The 24,266-nt window shown below is 49.7% G+C and overlaps 1 protein-coding gene across 3 annotated transcripts in view; it reads right to left on the reverse strand.

Annotated features, from left to right (window-relative positions):
• Nucleotides 1–1,748: 1,748 nt before the first annotated feature.
• Nucleotides 1,749–24,266, reverse strand: part of Eln (elastin) — a 45,853-nt gene continuing 23,335 nt past the window's right edge. For 2 of the 3 annotated variants that reach the window (XM_031338163.1, XM_031338161.1), the window contains 24 exons: nucleotides 22,733–22,774; nucleotides 22,303–22,347; nucleotides 21,976–22,023; nucleotides 19,323–19,415; nucleotides 19,179–19,238; nucleotides 17,970–18,134; nucleotides 16,934–16,987; nucleotides 16,332–16,421; nucleotides 15,540–15,590; nucleotides 15,055–15,186; nucleotides 13,788–13,847; nucleotides 12,394–12,552; nucleotides 12,251–12,310; nucleotides 11,109–11,240; nucleotides 9,854–9,892; nucleotides 7,633–7,752; nucleotides 7,484–7,543; nucleotides 7,179–7,316; nucleotides 6,133–6,171; nucleotides 5,932–5,982; nucleotides 5,306–5,350; nucleotides 4,851–4,880; nucleotides 4,022–4,072; nucleotides 1,749–2,994 (listed from right to left, as the gene is read on the reverse strand). In XM_031338163.1, coding sequence (XP_031194023.1) covers nucleotides 2,951–2,994; nucleotides 4,022–4,072; nucleotides 4,851–4,880; nucleotides 5,306–5,350; nucleotides 5,932–5,982; nucleotides 6,133–6,171; nucleotides 7,179–7,316; nucleotides 7,484–7,543; nucleotides 7,633–7,752; nucleotides 9,854–9,892; nucleotides 11,109–11,240; nucleotides 12,251–12,310; nucleotides 12,394–12,552; nucleotides 13,788–13,847; nucleotides 15,055–15,186; nucleotides 15,540–15,590; nucleotides 16,332–16,421; nucleotides 16,934–16,987; nucleotides 17,970–18,134; nucleotides 19,179–19,238; nucleotides 19,323–19,415; nucleotides 21,976–22,023; nucleotides 22,303–22,347; nucleotides 22,733–22,774 — 1,808 coding nt within the window. In that variant the 3' untranslated portion in view covers nucleotides 1,749–2,950. The remainder of the gene's footprint in view (nucleotides 2,995–4,021; nucleotides 4,073–4,850; nucleotides 4,881–5,305; nucleotides 5,351–5,931; nucleotides 5,983–6,132; nucleotides 6,172–7,178; nucleotides 7,317–7,483; nucleotides 7,544–7,632; nucleotides 7,753–9,853; nucleotides 9,893–11,108; nucleotides 11,241–12,250; nucleotides 12,311–12,393; nucleotides 12,553–13,787; nucleotides 13,848–15,054; nucleotides 15,187–15,539; nucleotides 15,591–16,331; nucleotides 16,422–16,933; nucleotides 16,988–17,969; nucleotides 18,135–19,178; nucleotides 19,239–19,322; nucleotides 19,416–21,975; nucleotides 22,024–22,302; nucleotides 22,348–22,732; nucleotides 22,775–24,266) is intronic. The other variant, XM_031338162.1, reaches the window with a different exon arrangement.

Raw genomic sequence — 24,266 nt, forward strand, 5'->3', positions numbered from 1 at the left:
TGTGCGTTAGTTTGTCATTGGGATTTTGTGAAGAGGGAACTGACATTTAAATCTCCTGGGACAGGGAAGGAATTTTCCCAACACCCACTTCTCCTCCCAGGAGGGAATGTTTCAAATTAGAGAAAATAGCTACAGAGTAGGTCATGTCTAAGACTTCAGATGGAGATGTTAGAACTGCCCTTGAGGCCAGGTATGGTCACACATGCTTGTAATCACAGGAGTTGAGACAATAAGACTGTGAACTGGAGACCGGCCTGGGTTATAGAGGGAGAACTTGTCTCAAATAAACGAAGAACTGACCTTAGCTATGCAAGTCCCAGGCTCATGCTAAATATATCAACTAGGCAAGTAATCATTAGGATACATGATAATCAATTTCTTACCACGCTTACTTATTTATGTAGCATGAGTTTGGTGACACACACGTGTGGAGGTCAGAGAACAACTTGTGAGAATCAGTTTTCTCTGTCCATCATGTGGGTTGGAGATTTGAACTCGTGTTGTCAGACTTGACAGCAAATTCCTTAAATCGATGAGACATCTTGCTGGCTTCTATGTGGTATTTAAAGTCATCAGCTGGGCTAGGGATGTAGCTAGCTCAGTGGTATATGTCCAAGGCTTAATCCTCAGTTCTGTGAAACAAACCTCCAACCAAGCTATGAGAAACCAAGGCAGGTAATTCTAGGTCTCAAGGGCTTGTCAGTTCGGGGCACAATGGATGTCAAAGCAACAAATTTTTTTTTTCCTTCTGACTGGAAGACATTGAAAGATGCATAGATGGATTGGTCTCCTTTTCTACTTTCTTGGGAAAGCTGGGTCGCCTTATAAGCAGCCCCCATATAAGTAATCCATGAATCTCAATGGCCTTCTGAGAGTTCTTAAGTTAGCTACCCCCCTAATGTTGGGGGTAAATGTTCACCTCTGAGTTCCAGTGCTAGACCCTTTGTAGAGAACTGCAGGCAAACACTTTAACACTAAACCAATGTCAGAGCTCCTCCCTGGGGGATTCTAGGCAGGTGCTCTACCACTGAGCCACGTCCCCAGCCCCTCCCTGGGGGATTCTAGGCAGGGGCTCTATCACTGAGCCACTTTCCAGCCCCTCCCTGGGGGATTCTAGGCAGGGGCTCTATCACTGAGCCACGCCCCCAGCCCCTCACTGGAGGATTCTAGGCAGGGGCTCTCCCACTGAGCCATGCCCCCAGCCCCTCACTGGGGGATTCTAGGCTTGTGCTCTACCACTGAGCCACGCCCCCAGCCCCTCCCTGGGGGATTCTAGGCAGGTGCTCTACTACTTAGCTTTATCCCTAGGTGATAACAGCTGAGTTGGGCAACAGCCTTCTCAATATATCCTGGGCAGTGTATGTTCTTCACATCACAACCAATTTACCACTAGGGCAGGAGTTGAAAGCAGGTTAAAAAAACAAACAAACCCACAAAGGTGTCTGAGGAGATGGCTCAGTTTAGAATGCTTGCTGTTCTGAATTCGATAACCCACGTACAGAGCAGAAAAGCAGGGCTTGCTGGTGAGTGCTTATAATCTTAGCACTTGCCGGGAGGGGCAGACACAGGCAGAAGCCTGTGGGTTTGCTAGGTAAGTTCCAGGTTATGGGGAGAGTATACTTCAAATGAGAGATAGACAGCACACAAGCGGTAACATTCAGAGTTGTTCTCTGGCTTCTGCACACACACACGTGTGTACTTGAACGTGCACCAACACATACACAACCTCAAAGAAACCCAAGACAATATCCTTTAAAAAGTTTGTATTTATTAGTCGTTGCTAGAGCAATTCTCTTTTCTTATTTCATTTTTGTTGTTGTTTTTTTTTTTAAAAAAAAAATGTGTGTTTTCATCCAGAGTTATATCAAAGCGATTAAAATGAATTTTCTCCTGAGGATATAGCTTCCCAGATTAGAAATTTTTTCCCCCTCTCTTTCCCCAATTAGCCACAAAAACAAAACCCAAAGAGCACACCAACAATCAAACATCATCCCCAAATATCCAGGACAAAAAATAAAATATTTTATTGATCTATCACAGCGAAACACAAAGAGGGGGGGTGGTGAGACATGCTCTGTAAGAGTGGCTCCAGGAAGGACGGGGTTACAGTACTGCATATGGGGACGACCAGCCCACACAGCCCTTTGCACCCTAGGCCAGCATCGGGGTGTGTGGCGGGGGTGGGAACAGGCTGCCAAGACAAGTGAACCAGGTTGATAGTGGGTGTGCCCAGCCAGCTTAGTGGCACTAGGCAGTCAGGATGGACAGGCGGACGGATGGATGGATGGATGGATGGATGATGAGTAGGTGGATGGTGGTGGTTGGCGGGTGGATTCCACAAGAACAAGGGAGCTATTCCCAGTGTGAGGAGCCATCTGACTCCAAGGTGTCCCAGATGCGGGAAGTAGCCATTGGTGATGGGAGACAGGGACAAGGGGACCCAAAGAGAGAGGGATCATGCCACCAAATCCAATGTCAAGGCTTCCGGTATTTGGGTACCAATGGGATGCAGCCAGGAATGGCTCCTGGTGGGCAGGGGGAGGTGGGACTGCCCAGCAAAGGTGTGCACCATCTTAACAGAGGGGCTTCAGGGAAGGGGGGTCCCCCCTGGGATACCCTTCCCTCCTCCCTCCCCCCCACAAAGAAGAAGCACCAACATGTAGCACCAATTTCCCTTGGAGATGGAGACTGTGTCGGGGAGCTCCTGGGTGGGAAGAGATGGGACACCCGCCCCGGCCTCTGATGTCGGGAGGACGTTTCTGGTTAGGGGTACGTGGCTGCTGCTGTCTGATTTCCTTGTCCTGTGGGTTTCCAAGGCCACTGGGCCTGTTGTCCCCTCCCAGGTGGGGGTAAGGGGGATGGAGTAGGGGGTGGTCATAGAAGGTTTACATTCTCCACCAAGCAGTAGCACCAACGTTGATGAGGTCGCGAGTCAGGGGTCCCCAGAAGATCACTTTCTCTTCCGGCCACAAGATTTCCCGAAGCAGCCCCCACCTGGGTTGGGACAGGGCACAAACAAGTGATGATCTGCTTGGGCCCTCTGTCTGCTTCCATTCCAGGCTTAGAAAATCTAAAGAAGCTAGTCCTTCCTTCCTCCCTCTCTTCCTTCTTTCCTTCCTCTGTCCCTCCCTCCTTCCCTCTCTTCCTTCCTTCCTTCCTTTCTCCCTCCCTCTCTTCTTTCTTTCCTTCCTTCTTTCCTCTGTCCCTCCCTCCCTCTCTCCCTCCCTCCTTCCCTCTCTTCCTTCCTTCCTTCCTCCCTCTCTTCCTTCTTTCCTTCCTTCCTTCCTTCCTCTGTCCCTCCCTCCCTCCCTCCCTCTCTCCCTCCCTCTCTCCCTCCCTCACTCTCTCCCTCCTTCCCTCTCTTCCTTCCTTTCCTTCCTTCCTTTCTCCACCCCTCCTTTTTGAGACAATAGCTCATGTAGCTCAAGCTGGCCATGAACTCAGTACATAGCTGAGAATGATCTTGAACTCCTGGTTCTTACGTATCTACTTTCCAAGTCCTGAGATTATAGGCATACATTACCTTGCTTGGTTTTATGTTATGCTAGGAATGAAACCTAGAGCTTTATTCTCATTGCTCGCTGACGCTTGTCTGCTCTCTCTCTCTCTCTCTCTCTCTCTCTGGTTGGGGTTGTTGTTGACATTGTTTCCTACGAAGTCCAGGCTGGCCTCTAACTCACAATCCTTCTGCCCCAGCCTCCTGAGAAGACCTACTTAGCAAACCTGGGGATAGACAGCCTGGGGTAGGGAGGTAGCACGCTGATGTCTAACTCTCAAATAGTTTCTCCCAGATGTGGCCTGTTAGTGCCACCTGGTGGTCTGTCCTGGAAGTTCTTCCCACTCTCTTTCACAGTCTCTTTCAAGTCCCAGACTCCTCTGTGCAGGTGAGGGACATGGGCAAGGATGTCCAGGCTACACTGAGTGTGAACAGGGAGGGTCCTAGACCCGCTCCCCTCTCTGAATATATGCACTGACCTCTGACTCTGCGTCTTCCTTCCCTAGGGACGGAGTCTCTGCTTACCTTGGTATCCCAGGGCTCCAAGGGCTCCTCCATAGGGCTTCGGGGGTTTTCCTGTATATGGGGGTGTCGGCAGTGGATGAGGTGGGGAAGATACTGGGTTCCACTCCCTCTACCAGCATCCTCACCTTGTCCCAACTGCACCCTGTTTTTGTAGGCTTCCAAGACCTTCCTGCCAATCAGCCCACCTACTTCTAGTCTTGTCAACACCTTTCTTCCCAGAGTCAAGCTCTATTGTTCTGGGATGGAACCTAGACCTAATGCATTCTAGACAAGAGCTCTACTGCTGAGTGACACTCCTGGCCCCTCACTGGGGAATTCTAGACATTGAGCCACACCCCTAGCCCTTCCCTGGGGGATTCTAGGCAGGGGCTCTACCACTGAGCCACGTCCCCAGCCCCTCACTGGGGGATTCTAGGCAGGGGCTCTACCACTGAGCCATGCCCTGAGCCCCTCACTGGGGGATTCTAGGCAGGGGCTTTACCACTGAGCCACGCCTATAACCTATCAGAAAGATTCTAAGCAAGAGATTTATTGCTGAGCCCTGATTGGAGGATTATAGACAGGTAACCTACTACTGATTCACACTCCCAGCCCCTCACTGGGGGACTCTTTACTGCTGAATTACATCATCAGCCATTTAAAAAATGTTTATAAAGGACTTTGAGACAAGAGTTTTGCTGAGTTGACTAAGTTGTTTGGACTGCGCTCCATAGCCCAGGCTAGTCCTGAACTTTGATCCTTCTGCTTCAGTCTCCCGAACCCCCACAGTGCTAAGATTCCTTCTACCAACAAGGCTAGTTTATGAGATATCTTTTTACTAAAGACTTACCACCAACTCCCAGGCCCCCAGCACCACCACCTGTGGGGTAAGAAGAAGAAGGGTATTATTAATGTGCCCACTTCCAGGAGCCTACCACGCTCCTCCCCGAGTGGAGTAGGACATGTGATCTAGGAAAGGGATAGATCCTGGACTTGGGTAGCAGGAGCCCTTGACTCTGTCTTTGCTCACTGTGGGACCTTTGAATAGTGCTTAGCGGTCTCCGAGCCTCAGTTTACCTCAGGAGAAGTATGGTAGGGAAGCTCTTTGACCCACAGGGATCCTGAGAGATATGGATGGTGCCCCCGTCCTTAGAAAGGTCCTTATGTTAGATTGGGGTCTGGGTTCATCTTAGGGTCTATTACAGATGTTAGTTAGCTCAGCTCTTCTGGACAGATGGAGCCGAGGAGAAGGAAGGGTCTGGCAGAGCCCAGAGCAGGGTCCCAGGGCACGATACTTGAGCATACCCGGGTAAATAGGAGAAAGTCCAAAGCCAGGTCTTGCTGCAACTCCTGAAAGAGAGACTAAGGGTTGGTGATGCATGGTGGCCGGCAATGCTTATCACCTGGTCATGACATCTGGTACCAGCTCCTTCCCACTGCCATATTCTACTGAAGCCACATTCTTTGTGGGGTGTTTGTATGTAGTACATTTGTGCATGCATGCAAGGTCTCTCACTAAACCTTTTGTTTACTAATTTGGCAAAACTAGCTGGGCCAGCAAACTTCAGGGATCTTCCAGTCACCCCCTTCCCAGCTTGCAAGTTTTACATACACACTGGGGGTTTGAACTCAGGTCTTCACGCTTGCACGATACATGCTTTAACTAACTGAGCCATGTCCCCAGACCTTGAAATCCCTTTCTTAATTAAACGTGTCTCTGTCACATATGCCTGTGTGGTGCCTTGTGGCTTATGCTCTAAGCTTGGTTGGCAGTATCCTCCACTTGGGGGTGGGATACTTCTCCCATAGTTGTCTCCTGTCCTAGAGCGATTTTTCCATCTATAGACCTCACGTGAACTCAGTTTCCAGAACCCCACTGATTGTGCCCTAGAGCCAGGCAGATCTGAGAATAACATCAGAGTTAGCCATACCTCCACCGGGGAATGGCCTGGCTCCTAGGACACCTCCAAGGCCAGCAGCACCTGGGGAGAGGGCAGAGGGGGAGTCAGAATGGACACAAGGCTGCTGCCATTCTGGACAAGATCTTCAGGGGTACCATGAGCTGGGCAGGTATGGGTCATGGTGATGGGGGTACAAGCCTGTTGGAGAGGGGAGGCCATGGGGAAACTCACCATATTTGGCTGCCTTAGCAGCTGCAGCAGGGGACACACCTAGAAGAAGCCCGTCAGGAGAGCTCAGGAAAGCCACACCTCTCTCCAGCCCATTTAGCTGATCAGCATCTGCCCCTGATTTATCCACTTACATCCCACCATTCCATCATCCCTCCTACTTTACACACCCATCTTTCTAATAGCCTCTCTTTCTCTCTCTTTCTCTCTCTCTCTCTCTCTCTCTCTCTCTCTCTCTCTCTCTCTCTCTCTCTCTCTCTCTCTCTCTCTCTCTCTCTCTCTCTCTCTCTCTCTCTCTGTCTCAATGGACTCCAGGATCTAATGCATGCTAGTGTTATACCATTCAATAATGCTTCTAGCTCTTCACTGGGGGATTCTAGGCAGGGGCTCTACCACTGAGCCACACCCCCAGCCCCTCACTGGGCGATTCTAGGCAGGGACTCTTGTACTGATCCATGCCCTCAGCCTTTCATTCTAAGTAAGCATTCTTCCACTAAGACACACTCTCAACCCCTCACAGGGGGATTTTAGGCAAGTGCTCTACCAGCGAGCTATCTCCCTAGACACGAAGCTGCTATTACATGTCTAATCTTGGGGAGCACCGCATACAGGCTAAGTTTAGGTAGGTGGACACAATGGCAGAGAGAGGAGAGAGAGGAGCACACACCCACTATGACGGGGTAGAGACTTTAGGGGAGTAATTCCTCTCCATCCGGCCTTTGAGTTTTCTTGTCTGAGAGATGGGTCTGACTACAGTATGCTAAGGAGCCCTCACCTGGAGGATTGGTGGGCTGACAGAGAGGAGAAGACAGGTCTAGAAGAAGACTGCCTCTGCATCAGGAGGCAGCCAGGTTCCTGCTTAAGCTCTCCATCCTTTTGCTTTCACACACATATCCTGAGCTGGCCTTGCACTCACTGTGTAGCTCAGGTTAGCCTTCAACTCATGACCCTCCTTGCCTGAGCTTCCTGAGTGCTGGATGACTGTTTGCCTTCATACCTGGCTTTTGTATGCCTCTTTCTCCTTCTCATAGACCCCACTCACTTCTTACCTCCAAGGCCTGCAGCACCAGGGATCGCACCACCAGCCCCCAGTCCACCGGCTCCCAGTCCACCGGCCCCCAGTCCACCGGCCCCCAGTCCACCGGCTCCCAATCCTCCGGCCCCCAGTCCGCCGGCTCCACCGAGGCCTGAGAGGAGACCCATGCATTACACATACTGTCAGGAGACTCTCATGAAGATCCTGTTGGCAAGGGATCCCCAAGCTCCCACATCATTTCCGGGGTACCCAACAGCTAGAAAGTGGCTGAGTCCCAGGGGCTCAGGGATAGGCCAGGGAAGCTGAACTCTTGCTTACCATACTGGGCAGCCTTAGCAGCAGCTTTGGCGGCAGCAGCAGCAGCAGCAGGCGCAGCTCCTGGGAACACAAAGGACTCAAGGAGGGACTGCATGGAAGTCTCAGTCTCGATTCCCAGCCAACCCATTGTTGGGACAGCAAAAACATACCTGCTACTCCACCGGGAACACCAGCCCCACCGAGTCCTCCAGCCCCACCGAGTCCTCCAGCCCCACCGAGTCCTCCAGTCCCACCGAGTCCTCCAGGCCCTCCAAGGCCACCTGCTGCTCCTGTGGAGAGAGGACAGTGCCCATATTTTTGTTTGTTGTTTGAAGACCAGATCACTAATAGTTCATGTTGGCTTTGGGTTTACTGCACGGCTGAGGATGGCTTTGAACTCTTGACCCTCCTGCTTCCACCTCCCAAGTGCAGAGATTTATAGGCATATGCTGTATGCTATATATATGCCTGGAACTTTGTTCTTTTGGCTTTTGTCGTCGTCGTTGTTGTTGTTGTTGTTTTTTCTTTCCCCAAGACAGAGTTTCTCTGTGTAGCCCTGGATGTCCTATAGCTCAGTCTGTAGATCAGGCTGACCTCAAACTCAGAAATATACCTGCCTCCTAACTGCTAGAATTAAAGGTGTGCACTACCACAACACAACTACTTTTTTCTTTTTCTTTTTCTTCCTTTCTTCCTTCTTTCCTTCCTCTTTCTTTCTTCCTTTCTTCCTTTCTTCCTTTCTTTAAGATTTATTTATTTATTTTATGTATATGAGTACACTGGTAGCTGTCTTCAGACATGCCAGAAGAGGGCATTTGATCCCATTACAGATGGTTGTGAGCCACCACGTGGTTGCTGGGAATTGAACTCAGGACCTCTGGAGTCAGAGCTGGACTTTAGAGCAGCCAGTGCTCTAAACCACTGAGCCATCTCTCCAGCCCCTACTTTTTTCTTTTCTTTCCCTTTTGTTCTAGTCTCGAGACAGTTTCACTAAGTTGCTGAGACTGGCCTAGAACCTATTGGCCCCATTTCAGCTTCCTGACTGCTAGGATGACAGGTAGGTAGCATCCTATCCTCAGACCCCTATTTCTCAAAGATGTGTTTCATACCCTAGGGGCATAAGGTAGACCTGCAACCTAGACCTGTGGGATTCTAGGCAAGTCTTCTACCACCGAGCCACGCCCCCAGCCCCTCCCTGGGGGATTCTAGGCAAGTCTTCTACCATTGAGCCACGCCCCCAGCCGCTCACTGGGGGATTCTAGGCAGGGGCTCTACCACTGAGCCACACCTTCAAGCCCTTTGCTTGGGGATTCCAGGCAGGTACTCATCTCTCTTTTTATTGGTTTTTATGAGACAGGCTCTAGTTCTTTAGGCCATGCTATCTCTGAGACTCTCCTGCCTCAGCCTTTGAAATGCTGGCCTCACAGATATGGTCTGCTGTATCAGGCAGTCACACCAGTTTTGCTGCTGAGAAGGCTGAGGCAAAGGAGAGGTTAAACAGAATGCTGTGTTCAATGTCCTAAGGGCAGGAAAGGACCCAGTGGCTGCTCTTCCAGGAGATCCTTAGTGTGTTTCCCTGGTAAAGTCTGTTGACTAGGGCCAAGAGTAGCTGGCAAGGGACCTGAGAAGAAGCTGTGGGTGACCAGGGGCTGTGTGTGTGCATGTGTGCGTGCGTGCGTGCGTGCGTGCGTGTGTGTGTGTGTGTGTGTGTAGCTGAGGAATGGGATTTTCCGAGGTGGAAACTGGCCTCAAGTAGGCAAACTGTGGCCAGTTGGCGCATCGCTGGCAGAGGCCCCCCTGCCTGGCTCTTTAGGAGGCCAGGAATGTGGGGGTCACAGACAGTGTGGGTCTGGCCAGAGTGCCAAGTGGCAGCAAGGCAGGCGGGTCTGCCACGTCCTCCAGGCTGGCGTGTACTGGGCAAAGTCATGCTGACAGGAAGGGAGGGAGGAGGGCTGGGGATGCCTGCACAAGGAATGTCCATAACCCCACAGCTCCTTGGCCAAAGGGTGGAGTGGAGTGGAGGCTGAAGCTGCCCGGCCTCGTAAGACCAACATCAGTGACATTCCCCCTGTTCCAAGGAAACTGTCGGGTCGGAGTGGAGCTTGGAGATAGGAGTCATTGTGGGTGAGACAGGCTGGACTGTAGCCCAGGTTGGCTCTGTACTCTCCCTGTAACCAAGGGAAGCCTCCTGCCTCCGCTTTCCAGGAGCTGGGATTGTAGGTGTGTACCACCATGTCAGGCACAGCAGGTGTGTTTGACGGCCACACGGGGGTTAATAGGCAGGTGGTGGGACTGTGGCCATCACCAGATATCCTTCAGAATGACCGCTCAGCCCTATACTGTCAAGGCTGGGGGGAGTGCCAAGGGGACCAGTTGGTGTGTAGCACTCACCATATTTAGCAGCTTTGGATGCAGCCAGGGATCCAGGTACTAAGGAAAAAGGGAAAGAGAGGTCAGCCGCTGCGCTCTGGACCTGTGGTTCTGCTGCCTCTTCCAGGAAGCCCGACCTGATTTCTTATACCTAGATCATGTTTTTTTTTTTTTTTTTTTTTTTTTTTTTAAGATTTATTTATTATTAAGTACACTTAGCTGTCTTCAGACACACCAGAAGAAGGCATCAGATCTCATTATGGGTGGTTGTGAGCCACCATGTGGTTGCTGGGATTTGAACTCAGGACCTTCTGTAGAGCAGTCGGTGCTCTTACCTGCTGAGCCATCTTGCCAGCCCCTATATCATGTATTTTAAAGCCCTGAAACTCTATAGCACTCCAGCCGGGGGGGGGGGGGTTCTACTTGTAGACACAGGGCTCCAGTATTTAACCCTGTTCATCTGGGAGTCCTTGAGGGCCAACCTGTGCTTGTCCCTTCTTATACCCTCTAGGCCCAGTGTAGCCTGCTTGTGACTGGACACAGAGTGAGGCTCAGCAATCACACGATGAAGAACTGGGGTTCCTAGTGGTGTTCTTGTCCTAAAGCGTTTCAGAACGATAAAAGGCTGGCCTGGAGGAAGAGATTTCTACGGTGTTAGGTGGGCTCTTTTGACTGGTCTGCAGCCTTATTACGCCTCCTTCTAAAACCTTACATCCCCTTCCTCACCTACTACCCCATTTGCTCTATTTCCACTTGGTACTAGAAATGGAACCCAGGGCCTCACTGAGCCACGCCCCCAGCCCCTCACTGGGGGGTTCTAGGCAGGGGCTCTACCACTGAGCCACGCCCCCAGCCCCTCACTGGGGGATTCTAGGCAGGGGCTCTACCACTGAGCCACACTCCCAGCCCCTCACTCAATCCCCAGGTGGCGCTCTAACCATTGTGCTACAGTACTAACCCCTGTTGTATCTGTCTGTCTGTCTGTCTGTCTATCTATCTATCTATCTATCTCTTAAGATAGCATCTCACAATATTATATAGGCCAGGCTTGGAGCCTTTCTACAGAACAGGCTGGTCTTGAACTTGTAAGCCTCATGTCTCTGCCTCCTGAGTTACAGAGACGGCAGGCATGTACCATCCTATCTGGTATCCATTTGCATTTGTCTGCTCAGGAAAACCTAATGGATGCTGGGCAGGGATTAAGTCCTGGGAGGAGATGGGTCCTCTTTCTTTGAGCTCAAAGGTACTTTCTACCAAGTTCTAGAGTTTTCCTTACCTGCTCCAGCCCCAAATCCAGGGACACCAGCCCCAGCCCCAAATCCAGGGACACCAGCACCAGCCCCAAATCCGGGGACACCAGCACCAGCCCCAAATCCGGGGACACCAGCACCAAGCCCTGCAGCAGCCCCTGCAGAGAAGACAGCAGGAAATGGTTATATATAGATTTGCCCCTGTGGAGGTACCCTAACTCAGGAGCTGATTCAGGCCTCCAAGGGACCAGCAGCTTCCTCCCCAGTTTAGTTCTCATCTATGGACTTACACCAGAGTCCATGTTTTTATTATTATATATCTAAATAATTTATTTTTATTTTATGTGCATTTTTGTTTTCCCTGAATGTTTGGGTGAGTGTCACATCTTGGAGTTATAAACAGTTGTGAGCCACCACGTGGTTGCTGGGGATTGAACCCAGGTCCTCTGGAAGAGCGGTCAGTGCTTTTAACCCTTGAACCTTGTCTCCAATCCCAGTTCTTATTGTTTTTGAGACAAGGTCTCTTTATGTTGCCTTGGTTAGCCTGGAACTATATATATAGACCAGGCTGGCATCCAACTCACAGAGATCTGCCTACCTCTGCCTCCCAAGTGCTGGAATGAGAGGTGTGCACTACCTTTCCCAACTTTTGGGAGAAAATCTATTTGATTCCCACCCACGCCAAGGTCTCATGTACCCAGGTTGGACTTGAATTGAAGGTACTCTTAGATTTCTGGTTCTGTTGCTTTTAGCTCACAAACCCTGGAAAGGGATTATAGGCGTGCACCACCATCCCCAGTGCTGGGGATGGAAGCCAGGGCCTTGTATGTGCTAGGTAAGCCCTCTACCATCTGAACCATATCCTCACCCTGAACCTCTTACATTCTACTAGTGACCTTCTGTATGTAGCCATGCCATGGACATTGACTCCCCACCCTTGATACATAGGCTAAAAGAAGCTGGAAGCCACTCAGCTATCTTAGGAACCAAGACTCGAAGCCAGGCCTCCCCCTTGCTGGGTCTGTACTTCTGAGCCCACTGCTAGGTACCATGGGGGACCTAAAGACAGTAAGGATGGATCCTAGAGGCTGCTTCCTGTGGCTGTGCTGGGGCTGGGAGTCCTGGCTGGGTGAGTGGAGACAGCAGAGAGAAATCAAAGTGCACTCACTGTACTGGGCTTTGGCAGCTGCCTTAGCGGCAGATTTGGCAGCAGCTGGTGTCCCTGCTCCTGAAGAGAGAGGAAGAACATTCAAGATAGCATCCATGAAGGCTCTGGGGAACCCCTAGTCTCACTCATCCACCATAGCTCACCTCCAAGACCACCAGGTACAATGCCAGTGCCAGGACCAGCTCCGATACCAGTAACACCACCAGGGCCAACTCCACCGGGAACCCCACCAATGCCAACTCCACCAGGAACCCCACCAATGCCAACTCCACCGGGAACCCCACCAACACCAGGGCCCAAACCTAAAAGAGAAGGAATAGTTTATCTGTAATCAAGGCTTAGACAAAGAGAACAGGAGCAGTTGCAAAGAGCCTCAGCTGAGTCAGGAGCTGTGGGTTCCCTTCCCAGCCCTGGTAAAGACTTGCTGTGTGATCTTGGGGCAGATACTTTCCCTTGCTGGGCCTCTTTTTGCTCCTATGTAATAAGAGTCAGATGTAAATTTAGTAGTTTGTAACCTTTTGAGGAATAGGGACACTTTGGAAGCTTGCTTGAGGATGGTGGAGGATAAGCAGGTTTGTTCTTTGTTGTTTTACCTTTTTCTTTTTTATACTAGAGAATAAATGGGAGGGCTTGAACATGTTAGGTAAGTGTCCTACCACTGAGCCATGCCTCCAGCCCTTCCCTGGGGGATTCTAGGCAGGGGCTCTACCACTGAGCCACGCCCCCAGCCCCTCACTGAGGGATTCTAAACAGGAGTTTCACTGCTGCTGCTGAAAAGGTCTCATAGTTTTCATTATTATTATTATTATTATTATTATTATTATTATTATTATTTATTAATTAATTTATTTTTTACTCGGATATAGGGTCTCACTAAATTTCTCAGCTTGGTCTTGAACTTCCAATAGCGTTGCCTTAGCTCAATGAGCAGTTGAGATTACATGCCAGTACCACTAGGCTTGGCTCCCAAATCTATTATGGCCAAGCCTCAGCACCCGAGCCTATGACTGGACCCTAGCTGAGCTCCTAGAAGTGGAGCATCTACCATTAGGATTTAGGAAATGTATGCATTCTTGGGGCTATTGAGGGTGACCTTGACATCTATCAAGAAATGCATCCCCTCAAGGGGATAAGGCTGGACTCCTGCTTGAGAGTCAGATGAGAATCAGTTGGAGTTGGACTTGGGGAACCAGGAGCTTTCAGAAGCAGGTTGGGGCAGGTCATGGAGGGTTTGGCAGTCCTACCCTGCTAGAGGGGAGCAGATAATCTAAAAGTATGAGAACAGCTCATACTCAGGGCTGGGGATGTGGCTTAGATAGTAGAGCGCTCACCCGGCATGCAGAAAGCCCTGGGTTCTATCCCCTAATAGTGCAGAAACAAAGCTTGGCACCGCATGCCTGGAATCCCAGCGTCTGAGGTGTGGAGGCAGAAAGAGCAGGAGCTCAAGGCCACCCTTAGCTGCTCATCAGGAGATGTGAGAAGCCCCTGGGCTGGGGTCAACGGTCAGGTACAGAAGGGGACAACTTACTATACTGACCTGCTTTGGCGGCTGCTTTGGCGGCAGCAGCGGCGGCAGCAGCGGCAGGGGTACCTGCTCCTATTTGGATAAAGAAAGCAAAGATGAGACAGCCCTGAGCCTATGGGGATTTCAGTCTTGTGTAGGGTGCTCTCAAGTAAAAAATTCCTAGGAACACTTTTATCTCAAACCGTTGCCAGAAATGATTCCTTCTTCACCCTTAAAAAAAAAAAAGTGCATGCTTGCACACATATGTATACAAAAGTTATGTTGGGGATTTAACTAAGAAAGTATTGACTATACAGATCTGTTTTGGGAAATTTGACTTCTCAGAGGTTTCTTTCCATGTATGAGTACAGGAATCACACCATTCATAGAGGTAGGTCCTCCTTGTCTTGTTTCTGATCCCACAATGTACTTTCACTGAATCCAGAGCTGCTGTTTCAGCTATCCTAGCTAGCCAGCGTTGTCTGGGGAGTCCCTGTCTCCACCACCCATATCCTATCAGTACGGGCAGGCCATCATGTCTACTGGCTTTTATATGGGTTCTGGGGATTCAAACTCTGCCCATTAAATTTATTGCAATGCAAATGTTCATTTTCTCCCTGTCCCATATCCCAAGTTCCCTCTCCTTTTAACGTGTACATTAATTAACGAACCAATTTATTTATTTGTGTATGTGCATGCTCGTATGTGCTCCAGCACACATAGAGGTGTCAGAAGAAAACTTGTGTGAGTCATTTCTCTGGTTCCAACCTGTGGGATTTCAGAATTCAGGTCCTGAGTTCAAATCCCAGCAATCACAGGGTGGCTCACAACCCATCTGTAATGAGATCTGACGCCCTCTTCTGGGGTGTCTGAAGACAGATACAGTGTACTTACATACATACATAAATAAATCTAAAAAAACCCAAAAGAAATTAGAAAAGCCACAGCTAAGAAGAGCGTCCTTAAATACCAAGATCTTTCAATCATCTCCCTTTGATCTCTGATTGGGGGCTAACAAAGGACCTAAGGCCACTTGAGGGAAGGGCCTTCTGTTGGTAAGGATCTAGAAATACCCCAGAGTAAAAGGCAGATCACTGAACTCTGGGTGATAGGAGGCTTCTAGAGCTGGCTGAGTCTCCCCAGGAAGGGAGAGGCTGGCCAGGGATCAGCAACCAGGTCCCTAAAGAGGGCCTCTCCCCATCCAACTGCTTTAGGAGAGCTCTCTCTGCTTCCCTACTCATCTCCAAGTCTCTTCTATAAGACAATACAGACCCATCTCAGGATGGGAATCACAGCTCACCTGGCACTCCCCCAGTGCCTGGCACACCTGGCACTGCTCCTGGCACTGCACCTGGTACTGCACCTGGCACCAGACCTCCCAGGGCTCCAGCACCTGGCACCAGGCCTCCCAGGCCTCCTGCTCCTCCAGCACCTGCAGGAGAGAAGAATGAACCCCTGTGTTCACCTCATCTATCCATCCATTTGTCTATCACCCTCCATTCACCCCCATGTATAAAATGTATGTGTGTATAGATGAATGGAGAGGCAGGTGGGAGGCAGACTTGTCTGGCACCTTCAACTCACTCTTTTGGAGTGAGCTGGCAAACAAGGCACCAATAATCTTAACAGCAAGAGGAAATGGTAGAGGAGTTGAGAATGATTTAGAAGGCAGGTGGGGGCTGTGAATTTGCTTCTTTGCGCCAGAGGCCTGAGTGTGAGGCTGATCAGCCTTCAGAGTCTGGACTCTACAAAGAGAAGGGCATCAGAGGGGGCAACGTCACTCACCGTACTTGGCAGCTTTGGCAGCGGCAGCAGCAGCAGCAGCTGGGCTTGCACCTGCAGGAAAAAGGGAAGAGCAGGTGGGCACATGAATCGAAGAGTTAAAAGGATGGGGAGGTGGAAGACAGGTGGAAGATAGGTGGTCAGACAGGTAGGGGAGTAGGTCGGTGGTTAGAAGGATGGGTGGATGGGTGGGTGAATGGACCAATGGACAGATGGGTAAATTGAGGGATAAATGGATGCACAGACTGAAGGATGGATATACAGATGGATGGATGGATGGATGGATGGATGGATGGATGGACAGATAGATAAATAGATGGATATATAGATTGATGGATATATAGATTGATGGATAGATAGATTGATGGATAGATGGATGGCTGAAAAGATGTGTGTATAGATGTATGGGTGGTTACATGGATGGATGGGAGATGGATGATGTATGGAGGTATGGATAAGTGAGATGACGAGGTGGATGACCAGGCAACAGATTAATGGGCAGGTGAATGGATAAATAGATGAGTGTATGGGTGATGGATTGATAGATGGATGAACAGATACATAAATAGATGGATCAATAGATAGAGAAATTAATGAGTGGATTTTTTCCCCCCAGATTACTGTTGAGCAAGGATTGTAGCTTTCCCAGTTCCTAAATGCTATGAAGATTGCCTCTCTCTTCCCTAGCACACCAAAGCCCACATCTACTCTCTAAGTCCCTGTATGACTTGAAACACCCATTTCTCTTCCCCCAGCTTCCCAGAAGTGGAACTAAAAGCTCATGGGGAAAGATACCTCCGAGTCCGGCTCCAGCTCCAACACCATAGCCAGGAAAGCCACCAGCACCAACCCCATATGTTGGGATGCCAACTCCACCTCTGGCTCCTGTGGAGGAGAGAGGATACATAAAAAGAGTCTCTAGTGATGCTGGGCAAGCCGTGGAAGGATGCTCACTAGCTGGAAGAAAGGATGCATGCTTCCTTTAAGCTGGTCCTTGAGGGTAGGAGGTTGGAATTTGTGGGGTCCCTGACTAGTTTCCTCCATGAACCCTGAGTTTTTCCTGATTGTCTTCCCTGGGTATTTGGGGGAAGCACCCTTTTGTTATGGTAAAGTGAGTAGGTTTACTCTCACCAGGATTTCTGTCCTTTGAAGGGACCTTGGTCAAAGTGTGGGACACTATCTAGATTGGGGATGGCATTCTGGGGTGGTCCTATCACTTATCGACATGGCTTTATGGTGGGAGACAATTGGAGAGACACTATCTTGGGATCCAAAGGATCCAAGTAGCTCTGCCTGGGGCTTTCCTTGGGTGAGCTGCTCTCCTCCAAGCAAGAGGAGATGGAGGGCTTTTCACTCTTTTAAGTGGAAGCCAGAACAGGGATGGACAGGGCACTTACCATACTTGGCAGCTTTGGCAGCAGCTTTAGCAGCTGCAGCTGGTGACACAGCCCCTGGAGAGATCAAGGGGATACAATGCTCAGGAGAAAATGGGAGGAGAGATGGTCAATGTGTGTCTCCCTGTCTACCTGTCTGTTACTCTGTATTACTATTATTATTATTGTTATTATTATTATTATTATTATTATTATTATTATTATCATCATCATCATCATCATCATCATCATCTGTAGAGCTGTGAGATATCTACAATTCTGTCTATCCATTTGCTCTGTCTTTAGGTCTCAGTCTACCTACCCACTCACCAGCTCTCTGTCCATTTGTTGATTAATGGATGGATAGATAAATGCATGGATGAGTATATGCATGGGTGTATGAACAGATGGAAGGATGGAGGGATGAATGTATGGAAACCTAGACACTTAGTCATCCACAGCTGTATCCATCTAGCCATCAGCTTACCCACCCCCCTGTCTATAAGCTGGTCTATCAGACTGTCTATCTGTCTATCCATCGCCATAGCCACTCACTTGCTCATGCATCCATCATCCTTCTAACACTTATGTAGATTCCTACCTATGTACCCATCTGTTTTTCCACCTTATAACTTGTCTTCCCAACTGCTCTTAGCCCCTCTTATCTACCCATAGATTCACCTATTCTTGTGTCTACTACTCTGCTCACTCACTCATTGGTCAGTTCAACTGTTCATTGACAGGACCACTTCTATGGCCACCCATTTGACCATTTATCCATCCATCTACCACTTACTGGGTACCTACTTAGCTAAGGAATGGGACATATTAATGAAAGGCATGGTTCTTGCCTTGGCCACATACTGTGACTTAGGAGGGAAGCTGGAGATGCTGCTGTTGCTAGAAGCTAGCTAGAAAGTTCTTATAATCCAAAAGGGAGGGTATTAGATTTGGCTAAGTATATATATAGATGAATGAGGTTTTAGGGAGGACACAAAGTCTCAACAATATTTATATTGCTGACACACACACACTCACGCATGTGTAAAGCCCAACTTACCTGGCCCACCTACAATGCCTGGACCTCCGATACCAGGGCCCCCAACACCTGGGATGCCCCCAACACCTGGGATGCCACCAACACCTGGGATGCCGCCAACACCTGGGATTCCAGCACCTGGGAGCCTAACTCCTGGTCCACCAGGCACTAAGCCTCCAGCAGCTCCTGTAGGTGGAAAGAGGATTGCCCTGGACTGAGCCTGTAGGGACCTCTGTAGGCCTCGTAGGGCAGATGTATAGGTAAGTTTGGAGGCCACAGTCTGTACTGAGTGAAGGATCCCATGCGGATGGGTTGGTGATCCCTCTACAAAGTTCCAGCTCATCAGGGAGCAGGGGATGGGCTAAGATGAAGCCCAAAGGGACCTCTAGTTTAGATACGTAGCTGGAAGAACATGATTAATTCTAAAGCAAAGTCAAAATGTCTGCTATAGGAACCTAGGCTGCGGGGGCGTAGGGGGGTTGTTTTTGTGTTTTTTTTTTTTTTTTGGTTTTTCGAGACAGGGTTTCTCTGTGTAGCCCCGGCTGGCCTCGAACTCAGAAATCCGCCTGCCTCTGCCTCCCAAGTGCTGGGATTAAAGGCGTGTGCCACCACCGCCCGGCCTGCTTTGTTCTTTTATTATCATGTTTTATTTTGCAGTAGTGGGAATTGAAACCAGGACTTTGGCTACCACTCTACCTCTGAGCCATGCCTCATCCCCCTGCCAGGGGATTCTAGGTAGACTACCCCTGAGCCACGCCCCCAGCCCCTCCCTGGGGGATTCTGGGCATGTGCTCTACCACCGAGCCACGCCCCCAGCCCCTCCCTGAGGGATTCTGGGCAGGGGCTCTACCACTGAGCCATACTCCAGCTCCTCACTGGGGGATTATAGGCAGGTACTCTACCACTGAGCCACGCCCCCAACCCCTCATGGGGGGGTGGATTTTAAGCAGGTGCTCTGCCACTGAGTCACGTTCCCCAGCCCCTCCCTGGGGGATTCTGGGCAGGTGTTGTAAGGCAGCATCCCTTCCCCTGCATTTCATGCAGGGTGGGTGCTGCCTTGGAGACAGGATGACCAGTACAGACAAAGGACCAGTAAGGACCAGTTTCTTTTGGGGAAGGTCAGAGATGTCCCTAGGTGAACAGAGGCAAAATCTACCCCACCTCATGAATCTTCAGTGTTCATGCAGTGCCCCAAGCCTTCCATTTCTGGGGCGGGAGGCGGGCACTTACCATACTTAGCGGCCTTGGCAGCAGCCTTTGCAGCAGCAGCTGCTGCGGGAGTTCCAGCGCCTGGAAAGACAGGCACAGAGGGTGAGGTGCTGCCACTGTGGCCCCTCAAGGACACCTCCGCCCTCCAGCTGGGAGACACATTACCTGCAATGCCTCCAATTCCAGGAATTGCGCCAGCACCACCAGGAATGCCACCCCCTCCAACACCAGGGAGGACTCCAGCTCCTCCAGCACCTGCTGGGACAAGGTGCCATGTGACTCCCCAGAGCTTCTAAGGCCATACAGGAAAGCTCCAGAGGGGTCAGCACCTGTGTGTGTGTGTGTGTGTGTGTGTGTGTGTGTGTGTGTGTGTATGTGTGTACACGCGCACATGTGTGCATGAGTATGCTTGCATATGTCCAGGTGTGCCAAGGCCAGATGTTAACCTTTCCTTAGGAACTCTTTTCCCTTTTCTCACATGTGTGCGCATGTATGTGTGTATGCATGTTTTCCCATTCATGTGGAAGCACATGCATATGTGCATTCGTGCATCTGTGTGTACATGTGTGCGGAGGCCCAAGGCTGATGTCATGGAACCGTCTTTGATGAATTTTTACTTTATCTACTGAGGCAGGGTCTCTCCCTCAATGTGGTTAATCTTACTAGCTAGCCAGCTTGACTCGAGGAACTCCCTGTCTCCGCCTTCCAAGGGGAACCCGAATCCTCACGCTTGCCAAGCAAGCGCTTTAAACATTGAGCCATCTTCCTAGACCCCATCTTGATTCTCAGACTAGATCTCTCACTTTTACCTGGAATGTGTGTGCCAGCTGGCCTGGCCGGCCAGTGATTCACAGGTATCTACCGGTGTCTACTACCCCCAGCACTATGATTATAAACGTGTGCAATCTTGCCTCTCTTTTTAATGTGAATTATGAGGCTTAGGACTCAGGTTTTCACGCTCGTGTAGCAAGCACTGTACTGGGTTATCTCCCTTACTGTCTGCTGTTTTGTGAGACCGGGTCTCCATTAGGTGGCTCAGGCTGGCCTTGAACTGTGTATCAGTCCTGCTACCTCAGCTTCCTGGTGGGATGCTGGCTTCTTACCCACTATCCTCTCACCCAGGAACAAGCCTCAGTGCCTCCAGCTGGGCTTGTTTGGGAAGGCCCCAGAATTCTTGGGTTTGCCCCTAAAAGTCTCCATTTCAGCTTGCTCATTAGGGGAGTCGGATGTTCACAGACAAATCCCTTTCTAATCACCGCTACATACTGACAAACCACAAGCTCCGTCCCGCGGGCCAGAGGGGCCCCCAAAGAATGCTGAAAGCTTCCTTTCCCTGTGTTCCGAAGACTCAGCCAAGTTCATGATCCAAGTGTCTGGCTGCCTAGCTCTGGCAGCCCCTGCCTCCAGGCTCTCCAGTTCCCATATTCCAGCTATTACCACCAATCCCAGTCTGCCAAGGGGCCTCTGTGCCTGGAGAAAAGCCTGGGGGCCTCCACAAGGCAGGATCCGTTTCTCCTAAGTTCTGCCCCCTTAGCTGGTAGGGTCTTCAGTCCCCTCGAGACCTGGAAATAGGAAGGCCTCTTGGGTTGGAGACCAAGGGGAAAACTTTGGCCCCAGTGAGCATCCCATCTGGATGCAGAGAAGATGCCTCCACCATACCATAGCCATAGCTTAGCTATCCAAGGGACTGTGGGCTTGGGGAAGGGCTACATTTTTTTTGTAGCCTATGTGAAACGGATGCCTAACATTAAAAAAATACTTATATAGGTGCTACCTAGATCTCTTTCTCTAATGGCCATGGTGCCTACCCTTTATGATTGGGTGCCTCCTTCCTGTTTTGTTTTTGTTTTGAGACAGGGTCTCATGTGGCCCAGGGTAGCCTCACACCTGCTATACAGCAGAGGAAGGCCTCAAAATTCCAACCTGCCTGTCACCACCTCTTCAATGGAGTCGATGTTCTTTGTGTCTGTCCCATGGGTGACAACCCTGCATCCTGTAGACTCAGGTCTTGAATGACAGGTCATGCCCTCCAGTTAGCCTCTCTCATTTTCCCCACAGAGAAAAAAAAATGACTGTCAGGGCTGTGTCCACATCCTCTGAGATAGGTGGGTGGAGAAAGGGGTGCTGGATGGAGGGGAGAAAGGATGTAGGGATGCGAAAGGAAGGATGGGGAGGGACAGAAGGAGGCATAGATGGGGGAGGGTGGGTGAAAGGATGAGAGATGCCTGAATGGAGGGATGGGTGTGTGTGGATCAGGAAGGTATAGGTGTGGGAGGAAGAGGGGTGGGTGAACAGGGGATGGATGGAGAGAAGAAGGAAGAGATAGAAAGATGAGTGGATAGATGGATTAAAGGTAGGTGGATGATAGAGGTAGTAAGAGAAGAATAGAGGAAGGAGGGAAGGAAGGAGGGAGGTGTGAAGGGAAGGATGCAGAGATGTGTGATAGAGGCATGGATAAGTGATAGATGCTGGAAGGGAGAAGTGGAGGAACAGATGCATGGATGGATGGATGGATGGATAGATGGATGGATGGATGGATGGACAGTTGAAATGAGGGAAAGAGGGAAGTGTAGAGGGATGGATAGAGAGGAGGGAGGGATGGGTAGGTGTAGAAGATTGAGGATCATAGGGTTTGATGAGTGGGTAGGGTATGGATAGATGGATGGAGGGAGATGTGGAGGGATAGGTGGGCGAATAGAGAAAAAGGGAGGGAGAGCTACATACACGGGTCATGTTGAAAAGGAGAAAGGGGATGTAGAAACCACCTGGCTTGTTATTCTAACCACCACAGGATGGCAAGGGTCCCGAGGGTACTTACCATACTTCGCTGCTTTAGCTGCTGCTGCTGCTGCCTGGGATCCGACCCCTGGAAGAAGGGAGGTGAGGGGATGCTAAATACAGTGCTGCTGTCCAGGTATCCCCAGACCACTGTGTTCTCAGCCTTTCAGACACTCAGATGTAGCTGGAGGCTCCACAGCCAGTAAAAGTCAAAGAGCTGCCCCAATCCAGCTCAGAGTTTAGGCTTGGACCAAGGTCTTCATTCAGGGTGGGTTAGCTGGGTTAGCTGGTGTTTTGGATAGTCCCTGGAGATGGAGGCATTGGTGTCCCCTTGGCTGAAAGCAGGTGAGATTATCTTTCCCCTTACCTGTCCCTGTTGGGTAGCCAGCCTTGCCCCCCGCACCAGCCACTCCTGTAAAGAAGATGCTTGGTTGTCACTCACATAAACCTTGCCACTCTTTCATCCTCTGTTCCACTTGTCCCAAGTCTCCCCTGTCACCTCCAACAAAACTGCACACAGATACAAGGATGCATAGGGGATGCCACCCCATTTTACAGACAAAGACACTGAGGCTTAGAGAAGGAAACAATGGCTTGCTCAAGGTTTCGTGATAAGAAAGAGGACCACAACTGAATGCTAGGCCAAATTCCCTGTGTTCATCTTTGTCCTTTGGGAATTTTAATTCTAGTGCCATGCTGGGTGCTTTCTTGGCCCGTGGCTGGAACCTCAGTACTCTTGTCAGTCCATAGAACTAGTAAGGATCAGAGCCCCACAAGTCCATGAGGGCATTACTTACCATAGGGCGATTTCCCATTGGTATAGGGCAGTCCGTAGCCACCTATGGACAGGAAAAAGGATGGATGGGGCAAAGGGTTAGTGCATGGATGGATGGTTAGGGGAGAGACAGGGGTGAGAGGAAGGGGTATGGATGGATGGATGGAGGGAGGGATGAATCATATAATGGACAAAGAGAAAGAGGGATGGAGAGATGAATAGAAGGAAGAAGTTATGGATAGATGAATAGAAAAGAATAGGTCAGAGGAAGGCAGGATAATGGAGAGATAAATGGGTACAAGGGAGAAGTGATGGATGGGGAGGAATGGGTGGAGAAAAGTGATGGATGGATGGATGGATAGATGGACAAACAGATGGATGGATGGAAGTGGGTAGAAGGAAGGAGTGGTGGATGGATGGTTGGATGGATGGGCGATAGATGGATGGACAGAAGGGCAGATGGATAGATGAATGCATAGTGGGTAGAAGGAAGGAGTGATGGATGGATGGATGGGTGGGTGATAGACAGATGGACAGATGATAGATGAATGCAAAATGTATAGAAGGGAGTGATGGATGGATTATATGGATGAGAGATAAGTGGGTAGGAGGAGTGATGGATGAATGACAGATGATGGATGGACAGTTGCATGGATGGACAGATAGAAAGTAGATGGAAGAAAGGAGTGATGGATGGTTGGACAGATGGATGGAGGCCTGAGGAAAGAGTAGATGGATGGATAGATGTGTGCATGGAGAGAAGGAGGGATAGATGGTGAGGAATGGGTAGAGGAAGCAGTGATGGATAGATTGGTGGAGGGAGGGCTAGATGCCTTGCTTGTCTCCCCTCTGCCTGATTGGGCAGACCCTCACAACAGATGCTTTGCACTCTCTTGAGGATCACTACTTGTTAATAAAGTCTGTCAAGGGCTGGAGAGATGGCTCAGTGGTTAAGAGCACTGACTGCTCTTCCGAAGGTCCTGAGTTCAAATCTCAGCAACCACATGGTGGTTCACAACCATCTGTAATGAGATCTGATGCCCTCTTCTGGTATGTCTGAAGACAGCTACAGTGTACTTACATATAATAAGTAAATAATTTTTTTTTTTTTAAAAAAAAATGAAGTCTATTAGGTAGAGAGAGCCAGGTTGGAATGGGTGGCCAGCAAGCCTTGAGGATCCTCCTGTTTTTACTTCTATAGCATTGGGATCATAAGTGTACACCCTTCCATGCCTGACTTTTTTTTTTTAATCTCTTTTATTTTGGGCTCGGAGGAATGAACTTAGGTCCTTGTACTTGTTTACCAAGTGAACTGTCTCCATAGCCCTGTAAGTAGTAATGCTTATCCCAGTATGAATAGGGCCAAGCACGTCCCCTTGAGGCTGATTTTCTAGCAGAGGCTCAGCAAGTCATGCTCATAAAATAATAATAATAATAATAGTAATAATAATAATAATAATAATAATTGTTATTATTATTATTATGTGCTCTTATGTGTATATACATGTGTATCTGTGAGTGTTTGAATATATATATATATATATATATATATATAT

The sequence above is a fragment of the Mastomys coucha genome, unplaced genomic scaffold, assembly GCF_008632895.1.
Source record: "Mastomys coucha isolate ucsf_1 unplaced genomic scaffold, UCSF_Mcou_1 pScaffold22, whole genome shotgun sequence".
Lineage (NCBI taxonomy): Eukaryota > Metazoa > Chordata > Mammalia > Rodentia > Muridae > Mastomys > Mastomys coucha.